Raw genomic sequence first — 20,503 nt, forward strand, 5'->3', positions numbered from 1 at the left:
ATTTTTGAAATGTAAAGTACTAAAAGTAAATATAAATAAAAACCCAAAACTTTAAATGCCAAAAGTATACTTTGTTAAAAATTAATCTAAGATCATGTTAATCATGCATATTTATAATAAGACTATATCTTGACCAATCAAAATTAACCTTTCATCACCATGATGACCACTCAACAAGCACTAAGTTCTTGTGGGGTGGGGGGGCAAAGGTTGAGATTTCAAGTCTCAATGGGAGAATTTTATAGACATATACACTTAGGGGGGAAAGGGTTCGAGCTGCGGGGTTAGTAACATATTGTAATTATCTCTAAAAACAAAACAAAAAAACAAAAAACAAAAAAATTAAGCTTTCATCAAACCATGGTCAAAGCATTGTTTTATACATAAAAAAGACCAATTTATCCTTGATTACATCTTGAACACATGTAATGTGAATTTTTAGTTCAAGTTCAATCATGGATTTTTTTTTCATCCATGTAAATTATCATTTTCTCCTAGTTCTAAAAAGATTGAAAAATGTGGATTCTAATGTTTTCTACAATAGGATATCCAAAGTAAGATTTTCCCTAGATTTTTAGAACTGCGACGATCCTTGCCTTTGGTTCCCTAAGTAATCCCTTCTCCTATTTTTCTTAGGACTGGGGCAAGGGCCATGGTTTGGCGTTCTCATCTGGTTGCATTGCTTCTTAGAATCTAAACTTTAGATTTGGCAAAAGTAATCTTTTGACTTGTGCATCCTACAATGGCTGGGCTCTTGATCGCATCTCTGGGTTCTGCTTGGGGAACGTGATCTCTTAGATCGTTTCTCTCATCAAGGAAGGAGTTCTCTTGAAGCCTCTAGACTTCTCTCAATTCGACCAACTCTTGATCATAAGGATTTTGCCCATCTCAACCAGTTTAAACTCTTTAATACGAGAATTCTCTTTGGTTAAGATAGTCAATGTTATAGCTTAATCACCACTACTCCCACTAGGGTGGGAAAATCTAATAGTATGTGTCTTTGTTATGCTAAAAGCCACTAAGCTAGTAGAGCTTGGTGTATACCGTTGTTGGCAATCACCTCCACTATGTCTTTGACTTGGAGCGAGTGTCTTATAGCATTCTTATTGTTAGGACTCTATTGAGGTTCAAAATCGTAATAAGGAACCAGACCATTAAAAGTGGGAGAGGCACAGCCCATGAAGAAGAAAGGCTTGGCCCTCAAAAAAATAAAGAAGGGAGAAGCCTAGCCCATGGGGAGAAAAGAATTGGGAAAAAAAGAGGTACAGAGGGAAGCATGGGGCCATGGACTTAAGTAAGAGGTGGTATCCAAGGAAGCCCAAAAAAGAGACAGGTAGAAGCTAGCCAAGTTGCATAGGATCCACTAGAGTTAAGCGAGATCCTCAGGAAATGTTGGGGAAAACCAGCTGGGATTTGGATAGCTTAGAGAAGCATGCCCATGGACACAAGAAACGAAGGAGGTCATGTTCCATCAGCCACCCACAATTCAGAAGAAAGCTCTGGGAACAGATGGTGGCTTAGATGTCAGCATTTGATGACGGAGCCTAGTACCTCAAGTAAAGCAAAAAAAAGGAACCGAAAAGGAAGGTGGCTAAGAGCCTTTCTGCCTTTCATCATTAGCAATGAGGAATCTGCCCATTTAAAGGAAAAGGACAAAGTGTAAAGCAGCCAGAGCTCTAAGATTTCTTTTTAAAGGTCTTGGGAAAATGATAAGAAGCCTTGACTTGGGAAGAGTATCTAGGATTACTCAAACAGGATCTCCAATGAGAGGAAGGTCAACTGGAGACTTTTGGGCTGCCAAACCTCAAAAGGGGAAATAATGAGAGAAAGAGGAAATGATCAGCTACCAATATTACAAACATAACATTAGTTCTGGTACCTAAAGCACCAAGAGAATGGATTAATGGCACCAAAAAAAAAAAAAAAAAAAAAAAAAAAACCTAGAAGTGGCACTATAAAAGGGGCTAAAGCTCCAGCTAAAAGGCATTCAACAAAAAGAAGCACTTAATACTCTAGAAAAGATACAAAAAGAGAGTTGTGAGCTTGAAATACAGAAAATTGAGATACTGTGAGGGATCCTACAGGAAATATTAAAAGATACACTTGGATTCAAAGGGATTCAAACCTTACAAGTCTTAAAATCCCAAAGAGGGCTATCTAAGTCTGTGATTTTTGAACTTTATTGAACCTTGTGATATATTCCAGCAAAGTAGGATTCAATGTATTTAAATACTTGATATAATGGAAATATAATCTCACTCTATTTTGAGGATCTCTAACGTTCCTTTTATTTGCACTCTTTTTAGTTCCTTTGCTACTCCTTAGTCATATGTTTAACACACACACACACACACACACACACACATATATATATATATATGTTTATGTATATTTGTGTTTTGGAGCCCATGTTTTGTGCATAGATTGGCTCGTAAACGGCCCAACAAAGCCACGGTGAGTCAAACCTAATCTACCGACTATTTATATTATCTTTTGGAAGCCCAGTGTCCTCTCAAACTATTGGGCTTTGTCCAAAGCAGGAACTCACAGACTCCAAAATAATCTATGCAGGGCTATCCCTAGAAGATGTTTTTTATAAAACGTTTGATTTACGTTTCCCACATACAACACCTATTGTAAAGGGTACATACTTTCTCTATTTTAAAGGGTATTTGTAGGGTTCCCCTAATGAAAGTTGGTGGGTTTTTCCGCATGTAGTAAGGCAAAGAGTTTGATAACATGCCAATCTTTGAAATGAAAAGGGTATCTCATGAAGCGGTCTCATGAGACTATACTCTCAAAGTAATAAGGTCTACACATGTGGGACCCATACATTTCGTGAGAGACGAGTATCATTCAATACTTCCTCTTCAAGTTGATGAAAGGGACGTGATTCAATATAGCTCTTTTCCATAGTTGCCTTCAAAATTGTCTATTTTGAATAGTTGAACTTATTTTGGACTTCAACCTGAAAAATCAAAAGAGTGATGTTACATCCATAAAATATTTTAATAATATTTTTACAAATTATTGATGTGTTAAATTCTTACTAATTCTCATATGAACCCACCAAATAACATAATTTTTTTTACTTACTAATTATTATTCACTATATTAACAATTTGTATAAAAATTTGTAAAATTGTTTATGACTTTAGCATTTTCCAAATAAGGAAAAGACTAGAGAGTTTATCAAGAGTCTAGATGGCCCAAAATCAATTCATGTATGGCCTGTACTACAGCCCATCAAATACAACCACCAATCTTACTTTTTCTCAACACACATGACACCATCACCACCACGATAGCCGACCAATGAGGCAACATCAAGAACGAAGGATCAACAACACACATGGCATCCGTACAATGAATGCAATTCGTGGGGCTCCTAGCCCCATTAGTCAGCGGCTGGTGAGTGATGAATTCAGCTGCCTACTCTACCACTCTCTTCTATTTTGCGCGCACTCTAGCATCACTCCAAGACTCACCCCCCACCACCACCGACGACTTCCTTCCTTTAAAACTACTCCACAAGACCCTACCCTACCACAACCACCACCATCATGTCCACCCCACGCAGGGTCCCACCACCATGCTGGACCCACGACGAAACCATAGCTCTAATCTCATCTTTCAACGACAAGTGGCTCAGCCGCAGTGGCAGCCGCGGCAACCTCAGCGCCTCCGAATGGGAAGCCGTGGCTACCGATGTCACTTCCAAATCCTCCACCCAGTGCCGCCACAAGATGGAGAAGCTCCGCAAACGCTACCGTTCCGAAAAGCAAAAGCACAATCATCACTCTTTCGTCTCTTCCTGGGTCCTCTTCCCTCTCTTGGACGATATAGAAGCTCGCTCTTCCTCTTCTTTTTCGTCTCCGGTGCCACCCAAGAAGAAGAAAATTGCTCAGACTAATGATAATTCTGACTCTGTTCCTGGTTTTGGAAATGGGATTTCTATTAAAACCCTTTCTGATAGGAATTCGATTTCTCAGGCTTTGACGGCCAAAAATTTTTCCAAAGTTGGTGGGAGTTTCAATGCTGATCATGAATTTTACCGCAAATCGAGACGTGGGTCTGGCGTAGAGAGCTTAGTTGGTCAAAATTTGGTGGCGCCTCAGGAGATTAGGTCGAGAAGCTATAGCACCGTTACGGATAGTTGTAGTTCTAAGCTTGATTTTGATGAAAATGTTGGTGGGTTTCCTGTCAGAACCTTGGGTGAAAGGAATTTGGTGCCCCCGGGGTTTGAGCAGAAGAATTCTGTTAAATTAGGTGAGAAGTTTAGTCCGGAGTTTAAACACAAGCATAGGATGGACTATGCCATTGATAAAAGAGGTGGGAATTCTGTGAATTCGAGAATTAGTCCGAAGAATTCGAATTTTGAATCCAAGAATAGGAATGTGCTTCGGAAGAAGAGGGAGGTGGTGGGTTCGTTTGCGGCAGTGGTTTCGTCGATTAAGATGTTGGGGGAGGAGTATGTGAAGGTGGAGACGATGAAGATGGAAATGGCTATGGAGATTGAGAAAATGAGGATGGAGATGGAGGTGAAGCGCAACGAGGTGATACTCGAGTCACATAAACTTGCTGTGGAAGCCTTTCTGAATGCAATGTTTGATAGGAAAAAGAAGAAAGTGAAGGTGGTTTCAGTTGATTCTTAGATGGAAGTGAAGTTACAGTTCTACTTGGAATTTGCAAATTTAGGAATGTTCCTTTTATGTACCTACCCTGGTGAATGACTAGGAAACTTTTTCCGTAGGATGGAACTTTCACATGCTGCGGGTTTTAGTTTTGTAAGTTGGTTTTAACCTTTTGACTTTCTTTTCTTCATATAGTATATTCGAGGTTCAAAGATAAATGAATTATGTGAGTTGATTCACAAAGAATCATTGCGTATGTTTTTTGTGCTGTGCGTTTCCTTAAGCTTTTTTTCTCTTTACTTTCTGGTGGTTGAATTTGCAGAACTATAGGTTAGTTTTGCTCTTGAATGATGGCTTTAATTGTTAGTGACAATGTACTACTTCTAGGATTGCTAGGCTAAAAAATTTATACAACCAAACTTTGAACTTGTTTAATTTGGGCTTTTTGATGGAAGAAGTGACATTGAAGTTCATAATATTAGTTATAAGGATATTTATTCTGACATAGTTCGGCTAATTTTGAAAGGCTTCCAAGAGGTTTGGTTATATTCAGAAACAAAATTTCATGTAAAAACAGGGGATTGGAGATGTCATTATTGTCTTCTTTGACATGAGCCTTTCTAAATGGCATTTCAAACCAAAGCCGCCATGGTCACCACCACCACCGACCTCCTTCCTTCATGTTTCAATTAACTGTTCTGGGTTTGAATGATTTGGGAATTGAGCTTCAGATATTGTTTCTAGTAACATGACGACTGCATTTTCCCAACATGGTATCACCTTTTAGACCTCAATGGCTTCCCTTTTCAGTTATAATAGAGTTTCATCTTCCATCTGGAAACTCATAAATCCGGCATTTTCCTGCTGGGTAGAGGCATTGCATTGTTCAATCAATCAGGCCTACTATAGGGAAGCTCAGGCAATTGGCTGACTTGTATAAAAGAAAAGATGGCATTTGTGGTTGAACCCAAACTTTGAACTGGCCTAAACTTCACTGCTTTTTGCCAAAATCTGGCGAAGTAGGATGATGAGTCATAGGTCTTATGTGGCTTTAAAGGTGAACTGAATCCATATAAATGGATGCACTTTGAATATTATAAATCTAAAAGTATATTTTGTATCCGTTTAAGAACAACTTATATAGTTAAAACTGAAAAAAATTTGCTAAAAGTGTAGGAGAAAAAAAAGTTAAAAGCTAGCTGAATAGTACAATAAAACCTATGAATAGTACTAAAAAGTGTAATGTGACCCATAAAAAATACTAAAAAGTGCAATGAAATCCACAAATAGTACTAAAAGGAAGTTACAAAATCAAATAAGCTTCAATTTTCATCATTTCATAAACGGACTCTTAGTATCATGTAAAATGTAGTGGCACCATGTACAATGGTAAATATAAAAAATAAAACTTAACCATAAAATAGACTCTCCTCAAGTTTTACACATGTTCAAAACAATTCTTAGAGCTAGCCTCCAATAGGTTCTAATTATATGGACTATCCAGTACACAATAACAATAGCTCTATCTTTTTCAATACTTCCACTCTTTCGAAGAAATTTCACTGTATATATAAGTTAAGATCAAGTTACACATAGCTTAACTTTAAACAATATTATACTATCAAAGTTATTCTATTGCATTTATATTTTGAAAATCACATTGTTGAATTACATATTCTCTATGTTCTTAAGTCTAATAGGAATTTTTGTGCTAGTTGGGTTAACTTACAAATCGATCTATAAACTCATATTTTATGCACAATTTTAAAATACAAAAACTTAAAAATTAAGTATTTTATAGATAATATAGTTAATGATTTCTCATCATCCTAAAATTTTGCAAGCATAGAGGGTATAAAAAGATCCAATAGTGTATTGTCAAAGTTTGTATTTAACAAAAAAAATATTGAGTGGTATAACATTGTTTAAAATTACACTACTTGAACATGGGTTCAAAAGTGTACTCTACCCCCATTGCATTTTTATTAGGATCATGAATGGAGTTGTTGTCATAATCTTTTGTAAGAGCTATAAATAAATTGAGTTGTTTATGAATGGTTTGAGCTCGGCTCAAGAGAAAACTCATTTATAATCACTTATTTAGCAAACAAGCTAAGGTCAAGCCCAAGTTGGGTTAACTTACAAATCGATCTATAAACTCATATTTTATGCACAATTTTAAAATACAAAAACTTAAAAATTAAGTATTTTATAGATAATATAGTTAATGATTTCTCATCATCCTAAAATTTTGCAAGCATAGAGGGTATAAAAAGATCCAATAGTGTATTGTCAAAGTTTGTATTTAACAAAAAAAATATTGAGTGGTATAACATTGTTTAAAATTACACTACTTGAACATGGGTTCAAAAGTGTACTCTACCCCCATTGCATTTTTATTAGGATCATGAATGGAGTTGTTGTCATAATCTTTTGTAAGAGCTATAAATAAATTGAGTTGTTTATGAATGGTTTGAGCTCGGCTCAAGAGAAAACTCATTTATAATCACTTATTTAGCAAACAAGCTAAGGTCAAGCCCAAGTTGGGTTAACTTACAAATCGATCTATAAACTCATATTTTATGCACAATTTTAAAATACAAAAACTTAAAAATTAAGTATTTTATAGATAATATAGTTAATGATTTCTCATCATCCTAAAATTTTGCAAGCATAGAGGGTATAAAAAGATCCAATAGTGTATTGTCAAAGTTTGTATTTAACAAAAAAAATATTGAGTGGTATAACATTGTTTAAAATTACACTACTTGAACATGGGTTCAAAAGTGTACTCTACCCCCATTGCATTTTTATTAGGATCATGAATGGAGTTGTTGTCATAATCTTTTGTAAGAGCTATAAATAAATTGAGTTGTTTATGAATGGTTTGAGCTCGGCTCAAGAGAAAACTCATTTATAATCACTTATTTAGCAAACAAGCTAAGGTCAAGCCCAAGTTGGGTTAACTTACAAATCGATCTATAAACTCATATTTTATGCACAATTTTAAAATACAAAAACTTAAAAATTAAGTATTTTATAGATAATATAGTTAATGATTTCTCATCATCCTAAAATTTTGCAAGCATAGAGGGTATAAAAAGATCCAATAGTGTATTGTCAAAGTTTGTATTTAACAAAAAAAAATATTGAGTGGTATAACATTGTTTAAAATTACACTACTTGAACATGGGTTCAAAAGTGTACTCTACCCCCATTGCATTTTTATTAGGATCATGAATGGAGTTGTTGTCATAATCTTTTGTAAGAGCTATAAATAAATTGAGTTGTTTATGAATGGTTTGAGCTCGGCTCAAGAGAAAACTCATTTATAATCACTTATTTAGCAAACAAGCTAAGGTCAAGCCCAAGTTTAGGCTTGACTATTAAACGAGCCTAATTCATATATAATAACATGTTCGTAAATAAGCTCGTGACTCGTAAGTATGAGGTTCAATTTAAGTGTGTGTGTGTGTGTGTGTGTGTGTGTGTAAGGATTGTTATAACTTATAAAATCTCAAATTATTATTTGTAGTTTATCAATAATTATGCATTCCAATTCTAGTAAAGTTATCTATAATTTTTAATAATGTAAGGTGGGTTAATCTAATTTTTATAAGTTCATAAACGGAAATAGTTCTATCTAATTAACTCAATTTATATATTTTGTTCATAAAAAGTTATATATTTATTAATTATTACCATATATTTGTGAAAGGCTAAAAATTATAGTCATGGTGTTCATGGTTTTAAAAATTGGACTAGTAAGAGAACTGAAAAAGAGAATGGTTACCAGTTCTCTAGTCCAACCGGGGTTAAACAAATGACGTCAAAAATAATTTAACTAATAATTTTAAAATTTTAAAAGTGTGAAAAATTTTCCTACTAATTATGTGTGTGTGTGTGTGTATATATATTATCTAGTTATATGTTTCCTACTTATATACTCCTAAATAGTATTGAATATTATTTTAAAATCCTCGTTAACTAGTTGTTGCCTCTCGCTTCCTTGGCAGTGCCACCAATACTCTGAGAGTGTCATAAATGCCCACTTTCCCCTCTCCCATAATATTGAAATCCACAATTCATATGAGACGAGAGAGAATGCATTTATAGTACTTTCTTAATATTCTATAATTTTTTGTACATGTTGATTTTGATTTGAATTCCTCCCCCCACTATAATTGACCCCCTGGCTATTTGTGTTGTACCATTATTCCAAACTAGCTTGTAATTTCATACATATGCATGGATATACTTAAAAAATACGCATTAAGATGCGTAGTATAATAATCTTACATATATAATTTAAATATTATTGATAAACATTCTTATATATTTTTTAACTCTTTAAAAAGTCTTGTAAGAATGTTATTAGGTAGAAAATGTAAATTGTCTATTTTAAAAATATTTTTATATTCATTAATTCTAGACTCTTTAGTTTTTGTACACAATAACTCATTTGAATGGATATTTATGATATGGTCCCACAATTGATTCCAAAATTAAGAAATAAAATTCTCTCTAAAAATAAATAATTTTGGACACATGACGCAAAATTAGACTTTAATTGTAAATTCCAATTGGATTTACTCTAAGCTTTACCTATTAATATATATATATATAATTTTTGTGCCAAATGAATTGTTTTTAGTTATAAAAAATGCTCATAAATATAAAATCATTCAAACTCTCTCTTCCTCTAACTTTATATATAGTGTTAGATATATAATTATGTTTTTTTATGATTTATTTATATTGGACTCCTTGTTTTCTACCCTAAATTAACTCATTTGGTTCAAAAATTAAAAAATTTCGATTAGATGGAACACGTGCCATAAAATTAAACTCTAATTGAAATCCCATTTTTACACTAAAGTAACTAACTTGGTTCAAAAATTTTAAAAATTTTATTAGATGGGACACGTAACGCAAAATTAGATTCTAATTGAATTCTAATTTAAAAGCTAATTGGATTTTCTCTCAACTTTACTTATTAATATATATATATATATATATATATATATATATATATATATATATATATATATAGATAACTTATAAACTAGAATTGTTTTTAGTTCTACCAAAAAAAAAAAAAAAAACTCATAAATATAAAATCATTAAAGTTTTTTATGGTTTACTTATATTGGACTCCTCGTTTTTTTTTACACTAAATTAACTCATTTGGTAGAAAAATTAAAAACCTTAGATTAGATGGGACACATGTTGCAAAATTGAAATCCAATTTTTACATTGAATTAACTCACTCTAATTAAATTCCAATTTGAAACCTAATTAGATTTTCTCTCAACTTTACCTATTATTATTATTATTATTATTATTATTATTATTATTATTATTATTATTATTATTATTATTATATAGATTTTCTTTCCCACAAGCATTAAATTCTTTTTTTATTATTTCCTTAAATTTCTCCCTCCCCTTAAATTTCTTCTCCACAATCATTAAATGCATACCTTTTTAGTTTTTTAAAAAATACAGCATGCCACCAATGGGGCCATTTTAAAGATTAAACTACATAAAAGTCGTGACACCTAATATAAAATAATAAATGTCCTAATAAATTTTCCAAATATAAAATAATACTATTTTTTTTTAGGGGAAAATAATACTAAATAGGTTCCTAATAGTTGCATTGTTTTTTGCTTTTAATGCATCGATGTGGTTTCCAATTAAATAAGTATGACACCAACTTTTCCACTCTTACCTTTGATGGCATTAATGTGATTGTATTAATGAGAAATTTTGCCAAAACAAACTCCCTGTATCTCATTAAAGATTAAACTACATAAAAGTCATGACACCTAATATAAATAATAAATGTCTTAATGAATTTCCTAAATATATAAGGGTTATGCTAAAAGTGCCCTAGAGCATTGATTAACAATTTATTTTAGAAAGAGGGGTGCTACGTCTACAACATTTTCACAATAAATCATAAGTGGTTAGTTGTTACTGGTTCAAAGTTGAACCTAATATTAAAATTACTTTTTTGCCCCGACAATAACAGTCAGTAACAACCTGTCACTTAGGATTTGTTGTGAAAATATTGTAAAAATGTTATGGACATATCGTTTCTGTTTTAGAAAAGCTTTGACACCACTTTTATGAGAAATGAAAAAAACTGTCAAAATATTAATTTTTTTTTCTTTTCCCATAACTCTCTTTAAATGAATTATTTACCAATATCCTAAGAGCATTCGTAAGCATTTCCCAAAATAAAATAATACTAAATAGATTCATAATATTTGCATTGTTTTTTGCTTTTAATGCATTGATGTGGTTTCTCATTAAATAAGTTCGACACCTACTTTTCCTCTCTTGCTTTTGATGGCATTAATGTGATCATATTAATGAGAAATTTTCCCAAAACAACTCTCTTTATCTCATTAAAGATTAAACTACATAAAGTCGTAACACCTTTTATTTATACAAGATAGAAATTTCACTCTATCCTAATTTAAGTGTATATGTGTATGAAACTTCCTCCTAGAGACTTAAACCCCAGCCCTTACCCCCCACACCTCACAAGTACTTATACTTGGAAGTAGGTAGACAAACAAAGAAGTGCATTTTTTATTAAAAAAATTTAAGTTTTCTCCTCTTTAAATTACCATATTATGACACATTAAACAATAAATAAGGTAATTATTTATACAAAATGGAATGGTAAAGGGGTTCCTCTATGATCATAGAAATGAATATAAAAAATGATACGATATTTTAATGCTTACCAACTAGACTTTGTTGCTCCAAGAAAAAAAACATGCACAAACCATTTCATGAAGTATGTGTCCGGATAACCCAAAGTTTCAATAGTTAGCTCTTGGTCCCCTAGTTTTCGTCTCTCAGTGCCAATGTCGGCCCAACAGAAGGCTTTCACCGTTGGTTTTCTTTCCGATCTCTATGTTTTTCACCACTCCATCGGAAATTCCCTCTGCCCATACCGTACTCTAGCTTGGTAGTTTCTACCGCCTGTCCAAGGTTGAGCCTTGGGATTTGATGGCAGGCCTAAAAAGCCACCTACATACACTTTACACCCTATCATTCCAAATAATGCTTTCATCCTTTGTATTACCCAAAGTGAACCTATAGATGTAATTTTACAAATTTCAGAAACTTAGCCAGGTGATAAAAACTCATCCAGATTACACAAGTCGCCATAAACTCGTTGGGTTTGACTTGGTTTGACCTGCTCATAGGCAGAAATGGTCTATTTAAACACTCGAACTTATCTAGGTGTCAGGTCACCGGGTTTTCAGTGCAACCTGCCAAGTTGGTCTACGTTTAACAACTATGCTTTTTTGTATCAAACAGAACTAATAAAAAACTAGTCTAGTTCTCGATTGAATCGTGTTTTCAATTTTAGATAGAACCAAACTGAATTTAGGCACAATTCACTGGTAGAACCAACTAAACCGATTTTCAAAACCATGATGGTGCTTATCATATTGGGAAAAATAAGGGTTTTTTTTTTAGTTAGGAAAATAAGTTAGAAAAAGAATGAGTTAATTAGCTCACGAACAAACTAGCTTGTTTGGCACAAAGAAAGAAAAAGAAAAGAAACAAGCTTGAACATGTAATATTGTTCAGTGATAAGCTCAAGCTTGGCTCGCAGTCAAAATTAAATTAATTAGTCCTAAAATTTTAATACTCTTATCAACTTGGCTTATTTATGGCAAATTTTTTATTATTAATTATTAGTAATAAACATATCAAAATGTACAAGTACGGGAATATGTGTATTTAATTTGATTCAAAGTTTTGAAAAAGTAAAATGTAAATAGAAATATATCTATAGTCTTGCCTCCATTATAAGATTCAATATAAGGGCCAAAATAGAGAGACACAAAAATCAGAGAGACATGGTGGAAAAATACAAAGAGAGAGAGACAGAGAGAGAGAGGCGGACTTACCTTGCTTCGCTAGAATGAGAGAGGCGAGCGACTGAGGCATATAGAGGTGAGAGTCAGCTGGTGAGAGACCAGATGATGGAGAAAAACTATGAAAAATGAGAGCAAAATTGGTTTCGGCTTTTCAATATAATTCCATTTAGTGCCTGTTTGTTTCAGCTTTTATAGCCCCAAAACGCGCTTTTTGAAAAAGCAAACATTGGTCTTATGTTTGGAGGGTTGAAAATTTTGACTTTGATGGAAAGTTGTGTTTCCCATTTCTTCACAAAACGCACATAACATTTATGGGTCTTTTCAGACCAAATTAGAAAAGTAGAGTGCGCGTTCATTAATGTATCCGTTGGACCACATGTCATGTTACGAAATTTTCCTTGCTTTACCCTTTAATAAAAATCTTACTTTACCCTTCTTCTCTCAAACTTCTCACGCATTCCTCACAGAGCCTCTCATCTCTAATCTCTCTGCTCTGCCCTCTCTCAAGACTCATCATGCCAACCTCTCTTCTCTTTGCTCTGCGCTCTCCGTGCTGCTACAAGCCTCTCTGTGGTAAGTCTCTCTTCATCTTCTTCTTCTGCCTTCTTCCTCTTCTTCTTCTTTCTTCGTCTTCTTCAACACGTGTTGCTGTATTTTTTTTTTAAATTTTAATTTATGTCTAATCTAATCTGAGAAATTTGTTGAAAAATATTTGTTAGGGTTGATTCTGAAAATTTTGTTTTGTTTTGGGTATTTTAGTTTTTGTTACGGGTTGGATTTTGGGTCTGTCTTGGTGCGAGCTTGTTCTGTTCTTCGAGGTTGTGATGTTCTATTCTGTTGAATATGGTTGTTCTGTTGAATATGCTTGTTTTGTTATATTTGTTCTGTTTTGGGTATTTTAGTTTTTGTTACGGGTTGGATTTTGGGTCTGTTGATTATGTGATCTCTTCTCTTGAGTATTGTTTGTTTATTATAGAGCTTAGAAGTTAGAATAAGTTACTTGTGGACTATGGTCATAGCACTTCCTAGGAGAAACATGTTGATTAAAGTTGGAAGAATGTTGACTACTTTCTGATAGGAACTAACAAGAATTTTGAGTGTATGATTATAAAGCAAAGCAGTGGTGGTTTTTTGCAAAGAGAGATGAGCTGAATCAGAGTTTGTTTAGGTTGGTGCCCTTTGATTCTTTGAATAATAGGTCTGGTAGAGGAAGTCCATGAATTCTTCACACTTCCTACTCTTAAGGGAATGATGGAACCTGTGGTTTAAATTTAATAGAGGTCTTAGCACATATGCTGCTTGTTTTGCTGTGTTTTTTGTGTTGTGGAACTGAATGTATAAAAATTGTTTTAAAGAATTATGAGAGAATTAATAATGGTGTAATTGGCTAGAGGAGATTTGTAAGCAGAATTTGGATACCAAACAGAATTTAAATTCGTATCAAATAAAATTCCTTGTTTGGGTGAATCATGAAAGGAAATTCTAAAACTCATGGGGCAATTTTAGACAGAATTTGAGACAGGTAAGTTCCACATAAAAATTCCTGGTTTCTCCCTCTTTCTTCTGTCAAAGTTCAAACCATCATTTCTTAACACTAACAATTGTTTCACACCAAATCATCAAACTTTTTTTTTTTAGTTTGTGGATTTATTGGATCATGTTTGTTTGTAACTAGTTTACTAGATTGGAATATTATGAATTCTATTTTTTGCATTTCTTATGGTTGCTTAACTCTATAGATGGGTAAAAAGACCACTTCCAACTCCAAGACAAAAAAGGCTAGAGCATTATGGGGTGAAGCAAGTTGGACAACTATTTTTTGTAACCTTTGTGTGGAACAGATTGAAGCCGGGAATAGAATAAAAGGTGCTGCCTTTAGTACCGAAGGTTGGAGCAATTTGGTGATCAAATTTTGTGAAATAACCGGTCAAAATTATGATAAGGACCAATTAAAAAGTAGGTGAGATTTATTAAAAGGTGATTGGAGAGTGTGAGAACAATTGATAGGTCATGTCACAGGTTTAGGTTGGGATGCAGTGAAGGGAACGGTCCAAGCTAGTAATGATTGGTGGGACCGGAAGTTGAAGGTGAGTTAAGTATTTTACTAATATGTAGTTAGTTGGAGATAGATTTTTAATATTATTGTAATATGAGTGAAATGACAATTACATTTTATAGGAATTACCCAAAGCTACAAAATTTCGACTAAAAAGTCCACAGAATCTAGAACAACTTGATAGAATGTTTAGGGATGTTGTAGCAACTGGAGTAGCTACATGGACCCCTTCTTCAAATACACTCCCTCCAACAATCCCACCGGAGGGTGTTGGTGATTCTGATGGTAGCTCCAAATTTAAGGATAATCAATGTGACATGAGTTTAGACATTGATAGTTTGCAGCAAGGACATACTAGTCAATCACATAGTTCAGGACAAAAGCGAACTAGTGAATCAATACATTCACAGAAGAAAAAGAAGAAGATAAGAGGAGCTGCAATGTTGGACGATCGTATTAGTGAATTAATAAAAGTATGTCAGAATAAGTCTGTAGGTACTTCTCGAGAGTTATCAAGGTCAATTGATAATGTCATGGAGATTGTGAGAGCAAAGGAAAGTACGTTTGTGGTTGAAGCTTCTGTTGTCTTAATGAAAAGGTCACGTAGGGAGATGTTCCTTACTTTCAAGGACCCAGAGTCACAGCTGCAATGGCTACAAGTCATGATTAGGAACCAAAAGAAGTGACAAACTTTATGTGGTACTCTGTATTAGCTTAGGACTAATATTAGCTTTATGTTGTATTAGCTATGTTATATTAACTTTAAACTAAATTATGTGATATTTAGTATTAGCTTTGGACTAATATATGTGAAATGTGAACACATTTGAAATTTTCATTAAAGTGTTATTGTTGCCTTTTGTTACTTTGTTGATGTTGATTATTATGTTGATTTATATTAAAGTGGTATTAGCAATGGTTGATTATTTGTTACTTTGTTGTATAGACTAAACCAATATGGATGATTATAATGGTACTCATGAGAGTGGCTATATGGAACTGTTAATGGATGGAAATTATAGAATGGTACTCATGAGAGTGGCTATATGGAATTGTTAATGGTACTCATGAGAGTGACTAAGCCAACCATTGTACTTGCCAAGTGGTTCGATATAACTTGTCCATCATTACTTTACTATGAGTCTATGGCATGAAATGACCTCAATCATCTTCTCCACTACCAAAAAGGCCATTCTCTTGAGTCTTGACATCTTACCAATTTATATGAAGGTGATCACCATTACAGATGGAAGAAAAGAAAGAAAGTGCAACCAAATTAAACATGTACATGAGGAAATATCTCTCTCTCTCTCTCTCCTCTCTCTCTTTTATGCCTTTGTTAGAATTATGGTTAAGTGATAAAATTCACAATTTCCTAATAGCTTAAACTTTTGGGACAAACAGTAATTTAACATAGTACAAGTGACTAAACTCGTCATTTCCTAATGGTTTAAACTTTTAGGACAATCGGTAATTTAATATGGTATCAGAGCAGGAGATCCTAAGTTCGATCATTGTCTTCACTTATTATGTTAAATTCTCACATGTTGGGCCCCCACTTATTAAGTAGAAATTTAGGCCCACACGTGAGGAGGAGTGTTAGAATTACGGTTAAGTGACTAAATTCATCAATTCCTAATAGTTTAAATTTTTGGAACAATCGGTAATTTAACAGCCTTTCCTTTTTGTTGGTGACCTATTATTTATTCGTTGCGTGTCTGTTTTTTGGGATTTTCTTCTTGTTGCAAGGAAATTCCATAGATAGGCATTGTAATTCAATCTTAAAAGTTAAAACTAAAATGACTGCTTCAAAAGAAATTAAAGAGAAAAAAAATGTTGAAAATTTACAGAACTCAAAGTGTTCAATGCTTTGTTTTTTCTAGCTGGACATTCATTATTCAAATCACTTGAATATCAACCTTAGGCTGTAGGATTGATGAGTTTGGATTCACTTCATTAACGCCCATCTCAAACTCCTCTACTTTGTAAGTTGAATGAACACCATATAGCACATAGAACGAAGTTATCAAACATGCCCATATACCAAAAGTTTGGTATGCGCTCCTCTTTAATGTGCTCATGAGGAAGACATTAAGGAAGACTAACATTGCGGCTGGCCATGGCATAAATGGCACCGACCATTCCGTGTCTTGGCGTAGACAAGGTACCATGTATTGGAAAAGGGCAGTGATGATGATCATGGATCCTCCAAAAATGGAAAGATTCCACCATTGTTCATGGAACTGCCATGATATGGAGAAGCCAAGAGCACAAGATGATAGGAGGAAAAGGAACAAGAAGGTATGGGAAGGGGGGTTGTGGCTTATCATCACATATTTTCGTTAGATGAGAAAGTTGGCCACAAGGTAGAACACCAAGAGTACGCCAAGGTTGATCATTTCCACCACTATTTTTAGTTCAGTGAAGAATGCGATTGTAGCTGTGCAGAGTCCTACATCATGAAGAGGGAAGAATTTGTGAGACTTTGTCTTTACTCGTGGTAAATATAGGTAAAATGTTGAAATAATGTCTTTTACATACATAACTGGTAAGAATGCTGATGGTTCAACACTTCAATTAAAATGGGAAAATAGATAATTGAAAGTAAATAGATAAAGTACTTCCCTTGGTACTTTTATGCAAGAGAAATGCTAGGTATGATAGTATTTTTGTTTCCAACAATGTCTATTACACGTACTCTAGTGCATACAGAGTACACACAAGCTACAATTAACAAAGGAACTTGTGACTAGTATCTAGTATCTACCGTGTGTACACTCAGCTGTGCACTAGTCATTTTCCACTGGTTTTACTTGATCTCATGCCTTGTTTGGTGCAAAGTAGTAGAGACAGAAGTCTTGTCCTAATGTTTTTCACAATTTGCTAAAAGTTACAAATTATTGATTTTATTATGGGCTATTATTAATATTATTTTATTAACTACTATTGATAACTTGTTAATACTATATGGATGTCTATTTAAAGTTTTTTTTTTTTTGCTTATACTCCGACTCTCCCCAGCTTGGAATTTTGGGTTTGTCCCTGCCCTCTAAGTCTCTTAATCTCCTCAAGTCATGGTTCTCATAGTGTGGAGTTTAACAGAAATAGGGTTTTCTCTACTTGGGTGTGCATTGCCATCTTTGTCCTTCCCGGTTTGAAGCTAGTGTTGTATGGTAGCAATGAAGGTATGTTGAGCAAGAAAGATTTGATGAGGCTAAATCTGGCTATGGAATGCTATAGGGTCGAGATGAAAGGGGTGTTTAGGAAATGGATATGACAACCGAAGTAATTTCATGTGGGCAAGTCTGTCAATATTAGATAAAAAGTAATTACATGAAATAAATTAATTTGTCTCGATCAAATATTGGATAAAAATATTTTGACGATTGAGACCTAAATCCATTCCAATTGTGAAAAAATTGTGCTCATGTTAAAGATCATGAAATTCTCTTTAAATTGACAATTTACAAGCCCAACTCGTAGTTGAAACATATAAGATATTGTAGAAACATTGAATCTTTAGCCAAAAACTTAACCATTTTTAAGAATTTTGATTATTAGAAGTAATGATCATTTTGACACAATACCAAAAAGTTTGGTACCAAATTACTACATTTGAAAGGTGATGGACCAAATTGACACACAACCTAACAATTAGGGACCAAATAAGTAATATACACTGGTAGCTCTACTTGTATGTGAGGGCGGTCCTAGGACCAGCCTTACTTGTAAAAAAAAATTACATGCAAAAAAAAAAAAATTATATAAAAAATTATATAAAAAATTGTTTTAAATTAATATTGTAAGGACATAATTTGTACCTAAGCCCAAGATAGGAAAAGAATAGGCCCAAAGAGCCCAATACAATGAATTTGTAGAGAGTGTGTTTGAAATCTAAGTTCTAATGAGTTTGTACATCAATTATAATGAGTCAAGATGACTATAGAACAAAGGTGAAGCAGTTTTTTGTAAAGAAAATGGTCCTCAAACTCAATCCGAGGAGGCTAGTTCTTTTATATATCTCACTAAATGACAGATTACAAATATTGTTCTTCAGTCTACAGTGTTTTTCTCCCTTTCTTTCTCAATCCCTTATCTTGGTAGTCTCCTCTCCCTTTTATATTCTCCTTCCTCCTCTCTCTACCCTCCACGTATGAATCGGATTATTGACCTAGATACTTGTCTCATCAGCACCTTCCTGAAGCCTTTGAAAGTAGCTGTAAGGCTAAACATTGCTACTCAAGTATCACTTCCTTATTAATGCGGCCAAAGAGTTAGCTGCAAAGAATTAAATGCGAGGGTAGCAGCTTTCTCTTTAGATATTTTAGGACTTCCCTCTCTTCTGCGTTTCTGTGATGCTTATCCGTATTGATAGAATCTCTTAGGACGTTGCCCCGGATGGCAGACCACCCCTTCGAACCTTGGCTTCGTTCAGCCGAGGAGACACCTCTCTTCAGACCATTGTAACTTGACTTCTTTCTTTATTCATCAAAGCTCACCTTCTTAACAGCACTTACCCCATCTTCGGACAATTAGGCGTCCTCGGACTGGGCCGCTGACCCAATATACACATGGATACAAAATATTGCTAGGCCTAACACCCCTACAAATATGTTCAGTGATCACCCTAACTTGAAAAAAAATGTATATACATACTTTAAAAATATATATTATATACTAAATCAACCAATTTTGACCACCTTAATAAAAACTTTGAACACATTTACTTGAGAATCATAAAAATTTGAGTTCAATAAATATAAAAGTAATGTTACATTTACAACATTTTTACAATAATTTTGCAATAAATCTTATGTTGTAAGCTATGTCTAATTCTAATTTGGGTTCAATTTTGACATGTTTTACCCACCAATAACCAGTTAACAACTTGTTGCATAAGATTTGTTATGAAATTATAGTGGTCACTTTATTATTCTTATATCGACATTTTTTAATTTGCAATTTATCTTTTATTGGTCTTTTTTTTCTCTTAGTGCCCGTTTGTTTCAGCTTTTCCAACCCAAAAAGCCCGTTTTGAAACTACAATTACAAAAAGCCCGTTTAGTTAGGTATAAAAAGCAACTTTTTGGAAAAAGTTATGTTTTGGGCTTATGAAGAGAACGCGCATTCGCAGAATAGAGCTCTGAGGTGCATTTTGGAAAAGCCCATGCGCGTTGATTTATATATCTGTTGGACTCTATGGGCAATTATTAAATTACCCTTCAATAAATTAGAAGATGTTCTCAGTTCTCACTCTAGATTCCTCATTCCTCTCATCTCATCTCTCTACTCTGCCCTTTACCTTGAAAATTTTTGGGGTTACAAAGAGAGAGAGGTATTGAAGATTTTTGGTGAAATTAAAAGAGAAATTACCTTAGGTGAATCTTCTTGATCTGAATCTTCCTGATCTGAATCTTCCCGATCTAAATCATCCCGTTTGTGAGTGGTTGAATTTAGAGAAAAAAAAAAATGAAGAAGATCAAGGTGAAGAAGTGCGTGGGTGTTACAGACAAAGTGCTAAGAGAAAGGAAGAACAAAAAAATGAAATATGGTACGTGGAGGAGAAAAAAAGAGGAAAAAAGAAAAAGAAAAAAGAAGGAAATACTATCACAATATTTTCACAATAAATTTTAAGTGGTAGGATATTATTAGCTAATATTGGTGAGAAAAAAATAATTTTTTTAGAAAGAGAAAAAAAATAATGTTAATAGTACGTTCAAATTAAAATCAATATCAATTATCACAATATTTTCACAATACTTTCACAATAAATCTTAAGTGGTAGATTATTATTATCTAATATTGGTGAGAGAAAAAAATTTTAGAAAGAGAAAAATTGATTTAAGTATTATGAAGTAGTTGATTTAAGTATGAAACAAACTCTTTTATATTTACATTGT

The 20,503-nt window shown here is 33.6% G+C and overlaps 2 protein-coding genes across 2 annotated transcripts; both read left to right on the top strand.

Moving 5' to 3' along the window:
* The first annotated feature begins 3,271 nt into the window (after positions 1-3,271).
* Positions 3,272-4,876, top strand: LOC142612880 (uncharacterized). The gene has a single exon (XM_075785055.1). It carries the CDS (start codon positions 3,564-3,566, stop codon positions 4,653-4,655), a length of 1,092 nt encoding a protein of 363 aa, XP_075641170.1. The 5' UTR covers positions 3,272-3,563; the 3' UTR covers positions 4,656-4,876.
* A 9,410-nt stretch (positions 4,877-14,286) lies between these two features.
* On the top strand, positions 14,287-15,289 carry LOC142611965 (uncharacterized). Its single transcript, XM_075784107.1, has 3 exons — positions 14,287-14,434; positions 14,555-14,634; positions 14,726-15,289. Exons 1-3 carry the CDS (start codon positions 14,287-14,289, stop codon positions 15,287-15,289), a joined length of 792 nt encoding a protein of 263 aa, XP_075640222.1.
* The last annotated feature ends 5,214 nt before the right edge of the window (positions 15,290-20,503 follow it).

The sequence above is a fragment of the Castanea sativa genome, chromosome 10 (genome assembly GCF_040712315.1).
Source record: "Castanea sativa cultivar Marrone di Chiusa Pesio chromosome 10, ASM4071231v1".
Taxonomy (NCBI): Eukaryota; Viridiplantae; Streptophyta; class Magnoliopsida; order Fagales; family Fagaceae; genus Castanea; species Castanea sativa.